Here is a 12,849-nt window from a genome sequence, read left to right as displayed (position 1 = left end):
GGCTCCATAAAGGCTTTGACAGACAGTCACCATACTTTCTTTGGAACATCTTAATACTATTCCTTTACCCTGAGATAGTTTCAAATGTCCTAAAGCGACATCCCTAACCTTCAATTGATAGCTTGGAGAAAGAACTCACTATAAAGCAGAAGTATTACCTATAGGCTACTGATATTTAAATCTTTTGATGGACCAAGAAAATCACAGCTATCTACAATTATACAGAAAATGATTCAGCAAAACTTTTACAAAGCTGGTAGAGGTTAGCAGAATTACAAAAGACCAGATATTTTCTCTTCAGTCTACCACCCAATCCCAAACTAGATTCCATGAAATACTGAAATACAGGAGCAGGGGGAAGAAGTTTTCTTTTCCAAAGCTGGTACTACTCTGTTACTCTATACCCTCTACCAGTTTTTTAAAGGAATATTTGAGAGAACTATTGAGAGAAGAAACACATTCCTTTCAAAACTCTCACAGGAAAGGAGTCATCCACATCATGATCTTCACTGCTTGATGTTAAATTAAAGGAACCAGAAGAATACAGCAGAGCAAAGGACAAGTGGCTACCATTGTTAATGCCTAGTATCAGAGGAACAAAGGAAAATAAGGCTCTCAAAGGACTCATGAGTGCTATATCAATTTTCTTCCCTCCCCTCTCTCCTGATCATGATCAAGAATCAGCTTAAATTATGGAGATATAATAATATTAAAATAAACATTTCCTCAGTGACCCTATCCCAGAAAATTACCAAATGAAAGAAAAATGAGTAGAAAGTGGAACTAACCAAACGAAAATATGCACTATTAAAGCAACTATACTTACTGCAGTTGTAGTCATGTAAAAAGCAATTGGTTAACCTGCAGATTATAAAATTGTGTGAACTAGCTTTAGTGCACATAAGTCTGAACAGTCTGTGCGCTCTTGAATTAAATATACCTGATCATTCTGATTTTCAAGTCTTAGAGAAAAACTGGAAATTGTTGGGGAGGCTGCAGACAGTTCTTGGAGTTTTAAATTGATTTCAGCAAGCTGCTGATGCTGGGTGACTGCAAGTGTATATCCTTCTCCTGGAACCAGCCATCCAGACTGATCACCCTAAGACGAAACAAAGGTTACCAGGTCAGTTTCATGCTACATTTTTGCCAAAATGTAACTTCTAGACAGTTGTGTTAGTGCTCAAGACTTCACAAAAACAAACAAATAAATAAATAACCAAGTTAACACTGGGGTAGTGAAAGCAAAAAATAAAATAGTTTACATTTTTTATCTGCCAACCCTGTGGGTAAAATATCTTCTTAGATTTTGTGTGTTTTTTCACCTGTGGAATAAATATCTTAGTCTAGTCTCATAGCCTGGTTCTCCTAACATTCTCATTTCTCTACTTTCAAAAAAATGTTTTATGATACGTTAAACAGGAAGAAATCAGGTTTACCCTATAATGGGACATGGTATTTTCAAACTTTGTCCCTTAAAAGTTACTTAGGGTCTATAAAGTCAGTTGCTTGGGTTTCATGAACTTAATTGATCATCTAACTCTCATTCAACTAACATTAGTCTTGTATTATCTTTTAAAACCCATTCATAAATCTCATGCTGAATGCATACTGTGCACAGGCATTATGCTGGGCACTGGTGAATCAATATGAATTTTACGAGGCTCTGCCCTCCAGGAGTTCTCAATCTCTTGGCAACAATAACTTTAACAAGGTGCAAAGAGTGCGGGTAAGCCCTGGGCACCATGGGAACCAGTGAGAGTCAGCTAACCTCTGTGGGCAGGAAGGAGCAAGGCTATGAAGTGGTTGGAGAAAGCTTCCTGGAGGAAATAGGACCTTAACGAAAGAAACATGATTGGTTCTGTACTTTAAAACAAGAACTAGTGAGGGCAAGATTGGAGGCAGAAAAACTAGTTAAGAAACAACAGCCATAATCTAGAATAAAAGTGATGAGTGCCTGAGCTAAGGAATGTTTTCTGAGGACACAGAACACAGAAAATATTCCAGAGATACTTAGGAATTAGAATTTACAGAACCTGGAGATAATTTTATGGAAGAATAAAGGGAGAATTAAAAATCAAGGATAAAAAGCAAGTTCTTGATTTTGTGAAGTAGGTGGATGGTGGTCACATGGTCTAAACTAGGAAATGTAGATGCAGTGGGTTTGAGGAGGAAAATGATGAATTGTTTGGGATCTTATGAAATTCACAGACATCCCTAGGATATCCACAGATTATGTTAGGCAGTTAAATAGTTATCTGAAGTTCAAGATTGAGACTTGGGATTAAATAAGTATTTTGGACTCACCACATGTCTATGGTGGTTCAAACCCTTGGGACTATGGGAATGGATAAGGTCACACAGGGAAGCAGGTAGTACAAGAAGAGGACAGAAGAATCATGAAGAACATTTAGAATAAAGGGCCAGGTGAAGGGCAAAGAAGCTTAAGAATTTCATACCCTTTCCTTGCATGATGCTAATACCTGGAATCAGTCCCTAGGTGGTAACCAGAACTACAGTAAAAACTTATGCAGAAAGGCTTTTACATTTGTCTCCTCCTGAACAGTGTTGGTAGGGAACAGATCCCCACCAGACACTCCTTCTCCCTATCCACTGGCATCAAGACAAGCAGATCACCTAGGTTCAGCCAATCAGAAGAAAACACTCTAAATTTTGAATCTTGAGGGACAGATGCAAAGATGCAAGGAAATGACTAATGGTGACAGCAGCAGCAGTGAGAATCCAGCATTGGCAGCAGTGATGGCAGCAAAAGTGACCATCTATCAGGGGCAAGTGTCTGCTGGCTGCGGTGGTAGGACAGCCCCTAACCAGCCTGTTCCCAAGGAGCTCCTATAGCCATGTGTTTCTGGCTAACTTGACATCTGCCTGGTTTACAAACCTTGCTCTCCAAACTTCCCACTGAGACTGTGAGCTACCCAAGTCTCCCAATAAATTCATTTCCTGTCATTTTAGCCAAAGTCCACCTCTGTTACTTGCAACATAAAACACTGACTGATAATGTTTATTGTCATTTATTTATAATAAAGAAAAAATACAAAAAGCCCAAATGTCTAAAAACAGAGGAAAAGTGGGTAGATTATAGTATAACCATACAAGGATAGGATATAGTAATAAATATTTTTAAATATATGTGTAAGTTCACATAATTATTTTAAAAATGTTACCTAATTACTCACAAATATTGGTAATTTTTCCTAAACAAAAATGGCATAAATACTGTATGATCTAAATGAGAAATAATAAAGAATCATAAAAAAAGTAAGAAATCAATGAATAGTGGTTAACAAATTTTAAATCCTTGTCTAAATGGGATTTTTTTAATGACACTGGAGTTAAAAGAGCATGCCTGATTAAATTAAACAAACATTTAAACTTTTCATGCACTATGCAATTGCAGAAAGAAATTATATGTAATAGGTAGTAGATGGTATCATTTTTTTTCTGTCTAGCACCTTCTAGACACCCTCGCTATGTATGGGGAATTTCTGGCTTTTAGGAATCTTACCTCCCCAAGACAGAAACCAAAAAATGCTTTAATCAGCCACCTTTACAGCTAGGGTTCAGGCTGGTACCCAAGGGTTCACCAACCAGACTTACCCATTCAACACCATTAGAGTGAGTAACCTGAGTTCTGATGTAAAACCCATTTTGCTGGCAAGGGTGGCAGTAGAGACATCTGGCTTAGGGGGTGCCATTAGTTGCAAGTATGAGTTCACAACATAGAAGGAAATATTTTTAAAATTCTAAATAAATATCCTAGAAATATTCAAAAGACTATTACGTCCATAAAATTAAACATGCCACTATAAAGAACCACTGGAGTCCTGGGGAATTAAAACACAATTATCATTTTAGTCACCTTATTTAAGTTGTATCAAAGACGAGGTTGGAGGGCACTCCATAAAGGAAAGGAAATTTGGAAGAACACAGAGAATTTGAGGAATGGCAAGAAGTGTGGTATGGTTTGAAAATACAGTAAATAGACCCTTTCCTCAAAGTTGTCCTAAATTCTTTCTGCCACACTTCTTATCTTCTTCCTCTGAATTTTTATTCTAACATGTGTCACCATCTATGTGGCTTTACACAGAATTTCTGTATTTTATGGTTTTCATCCACACCAAATAATAAGAGGACTTGCAAAAAGACCTCTCAGCAAATATTAGTGTAAAAAAATAATTGTAAAAGAGAAATCTCAGATGAGGGCTGCATGGCTAAACGGCAGAATAGACATGGTCGAAACTCAACTTGCAAAACTGTGAAATTAGCTCATATGAGCAAAATGATAGGGGAAAAAAGGTGAACATTATGAGAAAAATGTTATAAGACCTGGGGGAGAGATCCAAGAGGTGCTCTATCATATCCACCTGTGGCAGACACTGTCTGTTAACTGACCTGATCCCCTCTTCTAGTATCCCTCTTCCTTGCCTACCTCTGCTACAAAAAAAGAGAAAGCAATATACCTGAATCCCCCTTCTCCTTTGCAGCACCATACAGAACAAATGGCTGTGTGACACAGCTTGGCCAGTGAGATGCAGGTTGAAGATACCATACCATCCCAAATGAAAAGCCAGAGGGGAGGGTCTCTGCCCTTTACAGGGGCAATTTTGCAAACCTAAAGACAAAAGCCACACTAAGAATGTAAAACAGGAAGATAGAAAGACACTAGCTACTTATTCTTGGATTTCTTGCTACTGAAGAAAAATAAACTTCTTACTTCTATAAGCCACTGTTTAGAAGTTTTCTGTTACTTACAGCCAATCACATTCCAAACTGATATCACATTTTATAGGTATCCCTAAAGGAAAAGAGATGATGGAAGGGAAGAAATAATAGAAGATAACTTCCTGAACTAAGGAAGGATTTGAACTTTCAGATAGAAAGGGCCTACAAGGTACCTGGCAGGAATAAAAATGTTTTTAAAGACACACATAGATATCAGTAGATAAAATTTGTGAACCCCAAAATAAAGAGAAAGTCCCACATGCTTCCAGAAAGAAAAGATTTTAACATCTAGAATTTAGTCACCTTCTAAGCTTACATTCAAATGAAGAAAAAATAAATAAATTTTTGAATGTACAAGCACTCAGAAATTATCTACATGCCCCTGTTTCTTGGCGGAAATTTTTTCAAAAACATTCCAAAACTAATTCAAGGAAAATGATTTATATAAGCAAATAATAAGTTGAGTCCAAACACAGTTAAAGATGTAGCTAAAAATTTTGGCTAAATTTGGTTGAGGAAGATTCCTAGAATACAAGATATTATATAGAATATTATAATATTCTAGAACTAAAATTCTGGAGGATTTCAATATATCTTAGAGGAGAGGAAATGGAATAAAAGGGAAATAAAAGCATACCAAAGATCCAATCTTGGTAAGATATGAGATTATAGAAACTAATTATTAAAGTTGAAAAGAAAATATGCATTTTAATGTATTTTTAAAATTGAGGATTAACAGTATCAGATCAGAAATAGGATTATGAATTTCCAAACCATAAGAGGAAAAGGACATAAAGTAAAAAAAACAAAGCAAATATGGTATATAAAATATAAAATGTAACATCAGGAAAAGATCCAAAAAGTATAAGTGGTCATAATAAATATGAATAAATTAAATATGCCCATTATCATATAATAAGGAAATAATAACAAAAGATAAAGAATTAAAAACACAACAGCAAAAACAAAAATCCAGCTACACAGTATTTATAAAAGATCTACCTAAAACTAAAATGATAGAGCAGTCTAAAATAAAGAGAAGATCAAGACATAATACTAGCAAAATAATATGCCAAAGGCACATTATTTAACAAAACTTCATTGTTAAAGCATTCCTAGAATGTATAAGGAAGATCCATCCTGCCATACTTTGATACCCAGAGAGACAGTGGGAAACAGTTTCCCCAACTTTACAATTAATAACAAAACCGGAATGAAACAGATCCCTTAATTCTTACTGTTATCTGAGCTTTTGTTAGTACAATAAACAAATTACAGTCATGTGTCACTTAATGACAAGGATACATTCTGAGAAATGTGTTGTTGGGTGATTTTGTCATTGTGTGAACATCATAGAGTGTACTTACACAAACCTAGATGGTATAGCCTATGACACACCTAGGCTATGTGGTCTAGCCTATTGCTCCTAGGCTACAAATCTGTACAGCATGTTACTGTACTGAATACTGTAGGCAATTTTAACACAATGATAAGTATTTTTGCATCTAAACATACCTATATATAAAAAGGTACACTAAAGATAATGTATAAAAATTTTTTTACATGGTACACCTATGTAGGATACTGATACAGTCTGAATGTTTGTCCCTTCCAAATCTCGTGTTGAAATTTGATCCCCAATGTTGCACGTATGGCCTGCTGGGAGGTGTTTGGGTCATGGGGGCAGATCCCTCATGAATGGCTTGGTGCCATCCTCACAGTAATGAGAGTTTTTGCTCTATTAATTCAGTCAAGAGCTGGTTGTGTAAAAGAGCTTGGCGCCTACTCCACTTTCTCTTGCTCCTTCTCTCAGTCATGTCACATGCCTACTTCCCCTTCACCTTCCACCTTTGATGGAAGTTCCCTGAAGCCCTCATCTGACGCAGATGCTGACACCATGCTTCTTGTACAGTCTGCAGAACTGTGAGCCAAATAAACTTCTTTCCTTTATAAACTACCCAGTCTGCGGTATTCCTTTATAGCAACACAAAACAGACTAAGACAGGCACTTACCATGAATGGAGTTTGCAGGACTAGAAGTTGCTCTGGGTGAGTCAGTGAGTGGTGAGTGAATGTGAAGGCCTAGGACATTCCTGTACACTACTGTAGCCTTTACAAACACTGTATACTTAGGATACACAAAATTTATATGAATATTTTTTCTTTCTTCAATAATAAATTAACCTTAGTTTACTGTAACATTTTTACTTTATAAACTCTTTAGTTTTTTAACTTTTGACTCTTTTGTACTAATAATACTTAGCTTAAAAAACACACTTATAGCTATACAAAAATATTTTCTCTCTTTATATCCTTATTCTATAAGCTTTTTCCTATTTTTAAAATTTCTTAATTTTTTTTTTACTTTTTAAACTTTTTTGTTGAAAACTAAGACACAAACACACACATTAGCCTGGGTCTATATAGGGTCAGGATCATCAGTTTCGCTGTCTTCCACCCCCACGTCTTATCCCACTAGAAGGTCTTCAGGGTCGATAACATGCATAGAGCTGTCATCTCCTATTGTAACAATACCTTCTTCTGGAACACTTTCTGAGGACCTGCCTGAAGCTGTTTTATAGTTAACATTTTTTTTCTAATAAGCAGAAGGACTAAACTCCAAAATACAACAGCTACGACGTCACTGGGCAATAGGAATTTTTCAGCTCCATTATAATCACATGGCACCACTGTCACATATACAGTTCATTGTTGACCAAAACATCATTATGTGGCACAGGAATCAGCAAATCCAAAACATCTCAGAATGATGTAGGCATTTAGCAGTTTGCCTTACCCAACCCTTCTTCACCAGCCTCAGACAGCAGCACCTTCATCCATTCCTGGACACAGTCCCCACTGGGCCCTCATCATCTCAAAAAAAAATTGTTTAGAAGTTGTAATCTATGATATTCTATAGATTTGCTTTTGGTTTGGGGTGAAAGGGAGAGATATTTTATTTGCCCACACAGAACTTTTTAAAATGGGATTCGTTGTGAATAATTTAAAAGTTTAATGTTTCCCATAAAAATATGAATTTGTAGCTTCTCTTGAAAAAATGGAGAATTCAGGCAGCCCTGGTCTGGGATTTCCACATGGCAGCCACCAGCTGATGCTGAATGTTGGCTCCCATTGGGCTGGCACAATGCCTCCACGCCCAGTGGCCACAGATATCACTGCACATGCACTGCTTTTGTACCTATAGCAAAAGCTATCCTCTGAATTTATGTGTTCCTAGACACAGAAACAAAGACAAGGATTATTTTTCAAGTGACTCATTGAGGGAGTGCCTTTGGGATCAGGGATATTAGAGAAACAGGCTAGGACAAGGGCACAAAGCCAAGCAAGGATGTGGTCTCAGCTAAAGACCAGCTTCAGTCTGATCCCCAGGGAAGCTCTGGAGGATACATTGCATCACAAACTTAACCCCATCCTAAGGTGAGGGGATTAGGGTGGCGAGGGGGTGATATCCTGGCTTGTTTGACTCCCATTTGGCTCAGAGCAATTCTCCAGGGAAGGAAACAGTTGTGTACCCTTAGCACAAAGATCGGGATGGATGCACGAACAGGTGCCGGCGAAAGGGGAAATGGGCAGGTGCCAGCAGCCTTCACTCCATCATGTCTCTATTAAACACGGGAATAAAAGCTAGAGAATAGGGCTAAGTGCTTCAAGGAACACAGGAGAGTGTATTTCTTTGTGGAAGTAAAGAATATTCATATAAGTTTAGTATGTAAAAAAGTGCACACTAGGCCACAGCACTCCTTACTTAGGTGACCTTCCTAGGCCCTATAAATACCTATGTTTGCACCACCCCACCCTCATTACATGCTATTCCCCCATTTCAGCTCAGTCTGTGCTCCCCCCAACTCTTCAGGGAACTGAATGCACAAGGTTAACTGGGCAGGAGCTGCATGGTGTTTTTTAGGATTACTGAAGACTATACCAAAATACCATGAAGCCAGCTTAGGGATAATAAGAAAAGGATACAGAGAAATACATTCACAGGGCATCAGTGACTAATCGCTGGCTGAGGTTATTATCATGATGACCAATGTGTAGTCACTTTTATAATGACATAAAATAATGTTTTGAAAGTCAATAATGAATTGACCAAGAATAAATCTGAAAACTTCAATAAAAATAAATGTGTAAAACAGGATTTTTTAAGTCAGAGAATACTCTCTCATAATCTGAAAATTTATTGTAATTTTGTGCTTATGGGTCAATAACATGATTGAAAAAATCAAAATTGAGAAGTAGCGAGGTCCCTGACTGTCAGCGTTTACATACCTCAGAACTGGACATCCCCGAATCTCGATCATCCAAGTCCTTCAAAAGCTCAACCAGCCTTTTCTTCTCTCTGTCAATCATAACCACTGGGTTTCCTGAATTCTTGGCCAACTACAGAATTTATTAATGGAAAACATTAAATGCTCAAAACAATTCATAGTTCAGGAAAATTAAAATGGGACCTGAGGCTTCCACAATACAGATATATTTAGGTAAAATTTGTGAGATTAGGTGTTTTACATTTGCTAGATACTTTTATTTTTTGCCAAATTTTTTATATAGGGCCATTCTCCAAGCAAAGACATTCCCACTATAAGCACACCCTCTTGCTAACCATTCCAACAAACATTTTATAAAAAAGTAATAATAAAACAAGCAGTTTTCAAACCTCTATTTACATTATTTTATATATATAATGTATATTTTATATATATATGCAAAAACACATTTGCTGAGATATTTGGAAGGAAGCTTCTTATCACTTTCTCTGTGGCATTTATCCACTAAATGAAATTGCTTTTAAATTTCAAGACTGTAATATGAGGAAGTTAGAGAAACATTCAGTTACTATTGCTAAAAGGGGAAAGGGAAATCTATGGTGGATCTGCAGTCTGTGGCAGCAAGAACTTAGATATGGGGGCCACTCTACTGCTCTTGGAAAATTAAACAATAAACAACATACAATGGCCCGGTGCAAAAACAGAGGCAGATCACGTTAGAAAAGGTTTCCTGAGGAAGGTCATACAAACATAAAGCACAGAAAAATCAAGAATCCCAGAGGCCAGTCCTGGCAGTGGCAGGCAGCCCCATGAATCCAGTCTGCCTGGAAATGATATGCCAATTGTGGGGGAAGTATCACACTTGAACTGTGAGGAATTACTTAACTCTCTTCTCTTGTCAATACTTCACACTCACCAATGTGACTTTCTAGGGACTAGCTGCTCAAGTGGTTTGCCATGAGCTTCTGTCCACCTCACTACATTTCTTGTTGTAAGTTAATTAATTAGCATTCTGGTCTAATACACAAGACCCTGTGCCCTTGGTTAGTCTGAGTCTATCTTGAAGACAAACCAAGTCAGGCTGCAGGGCCTGTAAGACCAAGGACAAGTACCTGAAGGAAGAGCTAATCAAAGCCAGCAACTAGCTGCTCGGAGGCTCAGCAAGGGGCAGACAACAAGTTGGCTTCTCCAGCCCAGCCCTGCTGCTCTGCCAGGAGCATTTTCCATTCAAAGTTCTAAATGCACTAACTATAAAATCAATCTCATTATTTTAAAAAACCAATTTTACTAAAATGCAATTTGAAATCTGGGAAACATTATCCAAAGCTATTATCTAAATAAATGTTTTTCAAACTGTAGGAACCAGACTATTTCTGGACACTGAAATAAATGCTAATTGCAGCCAGCATTTTTAAAAAGGGATAGGTAGGATAGGATATAACGGAATACAAAATATAAAATAATGAAGTATTGGTCTATAAAATTTTCTTTCAGTTATATATGCTGATTCAATTACATATGTACCTATCATAGTCAAAAAAGTATCTAAAGGCACTGAACACAATAATAACCATTTCTGCAACCCACTTAGTCTGAAATTCTGGCTTCTGAATTTCTAAGTACATACCTCAATGTTTCGCTTAATAAAATCCTGGTTGTGTTTACCCCTGAGCTCAATCTTTTCTGTATCTGAGAAAGATTTCTTTTCTGCTTTGATCAATGACTCATTTCTTTCCACATCATAGGTAAAATCTAATATTAAAAAAGTTCAAAATTGTTTCATAATTATAATTATCAATTATGCTAAAAATTCACTTTAAGCATACACTATTAATAAAATATATAAAAAATAAAATACACATAGAAGAACTTCTAAATTCCAGATCCAGAAACGTAACATATCTGGAGATTTATTCTTAAAAAGATAAATTTGCTACCATAACTTCCAATGAAATTCTCATAAAACTTTTTGTATTACTCATTATCATATACCAAACTTCTTCCTGTTGATTCCTTGGAAATGATAGGAAATATGAACAGAACTGCAAGTCACACATGCAAAGAAGAACTCTCTGAGGTTATGGAGATATAAAAATATGTATTTTATTTTAGTCTTTATAAAAAAATTTCCCTAAAGACTAGGTCATTTCCTGCTAATCTATTAATTTGCCATCACTCTTTCTGAACAATAAACTTTTTGTTCAAGCCTGTCTTTTAAGCAAGACCTGGAGCCAAGTGTCCCGGATGCTGTACATCCCATGTGCACAAACCCCTAGAGCCCATCCTCAGTTTGTCACTTTTGCTCAACCTTTGATAAGAGGCATGAGTAAACTTCTGAGATATTTAGACCCTAAGTGCTCAAAACAAGAGTAAGAAAAATACTGTGGACTCTTATTCCCTTCATTAAATATCTTGTTTTTACTGCGTCATACTTAAAGCTTTCAAAACAAGATCATGTGAACCCTTTGTTAAAGCTCTAAAAATAACCAAAAGAAGAAGAGTCTCCATAAATGACAAATGGAGGTCGCCCTACAAATAGGACAAATTGCCACACTGAAGTTCAAAATGGAAAAAACACCAGTCGGTGGCTCAAGCCAGATAAGGTTTACTTAAAAGTTACCTTTGTGTTTTTTGTTGTTGTTGTTGTTTTTTGTTTGTTTGTTTGTTTTGAGACAGAGTCTCACTCTGTTGCCTGCATGAGTGCTGTGGCGTCAGCCTAGCTCACAGCAACCTCAAACTCCTAGGCTCAAGTGATCCTCCTGCCTCAGCCTCCTGAGTAGCTGAGACTACAGGCATGAGCCACCATGCCCGGCTAATTTTTTCTATATATATTTTTAGTTGTCCATATAATTTCTTTCTATTTTTAGTAGAGATGGGGGTTTCACTCTTGCTCAAGCTGGTCTCGAACTCCTGACCTCAAATGATCCTCTCACCTCGGCCTCCCAGAGTGCTAGGATTACAGGCGTGAGTCACCGTACCCGGCCAGTTACCTTTGTTTTATAAGAGAGGTTACCTCAATAAAAAAGGATTAAGAGAGCTATCAATTGGTATATTTATAGTTAGTTATCAAAGATTCAATATAGATTTAACCAATAAAGAATAAATTTTTATGAAAATAGCTGGAAAGAACTAGGAAACCAGTAAGATCTCTGGATTTAAATTCTTTTCAAACAAAAGTAGATTTCAGTAAAAAAAAATCTTTACTCAAATTTAAGTTATACAAGTTTCTAGGTAAATCTATGCTTTAAAACTAGGGTTTTATGTTGTAATCAATGACATAATTATTTTTTAAATCAATGACCAATAGCTAAAATATGAGTTACTTTTTTGGTGAGTGGCCACATTAGATATAAAAATATATCACTTTGTCCCATAATTCAAGTTGTATATAGTCTTTTTAGTTGAAATATGACATTTATTCAGTTGAAGTTTCACACAGTCAAATAATACAACATTAAAATAACTCAAATGCAGCCACGTTTACATTTATAATAGAGTTTCTTTAAAATATACTTCTAATAAATTGTAGGGAAAAAACCTTAAATTATCTGGCCAGAACTGTCTCACTAGAAATTGATTCTTCTCCTCTCCAGTCTGGTGGTAATATAGCTGCCATATTCCCATAGTGACCCCAAACTGTGCTGGGTTGGACAAGTTGGTAGAGCCAGGGGTAGGCACCTGACCCAGCTGGGTCAGTTCTCTAGGTTTATGAAATTGAGCCAACCTCTCAATGACTAACCATAGAATATGCTCTTTGGAAACAAAAAAAGCTGTTTACCATCAAAATCATTTTCATAAATTTTTCTTGGCTTAAACCAGG

The 12,849-nt window shown here is 36.6% G+C and overlaps 1 protein-coding gene across 1 annotated transcript in view; it reads right to left on the bottom strand.

The window, feature by feature from the left end:
• The window catches only part of FSIP1 (fibrous sheath interacting protein 1), a 164,600-nt gene that overhangs the window by 123,923 nt on the left and 27,828 nt on the right, over positions 1 to 12,849 (bottom strand). The window contains exons 6-8 of the mRNA XM_069492233.1: positions 10,657 to 10,781; positions 9,031 to 9,141; positions 941 to 1,099 (exon numbers count right to left, since the gene is read on the bottom strand). Coding sequence (XP_069348334.1) covers positions 941 to 1,099; positions 9,031 to 9,141; positions 10,657 to 10,781 — 395 coding nt within the window. The remainder of the gene's footprint in view (positions 1 to 940; positions 1,100 to 9,030; positions 9,142 to 10,656; positions 10,782 to 12,849) is intronic.

The sequence above is a fragment of the Eulemur rufifrons genome, chromosome 2 (assembly GCF_041146395.1).
Source record: "Eulemur rufifrons isolate Redbay chromosome 2, OSU_ERuf_1, whole genome shotgun sequence".
NCBI lineage: Eukaryota > Metazoa > Chordata > Mammalia > Primates > Lemuridae > Eulemur > Eulemur rufifrons.
The sequence above is the reverse complement of the archived record's forward strand: the minus strand, read 5'-3'. Positions and strand labels throughout refer to the sequence as shown.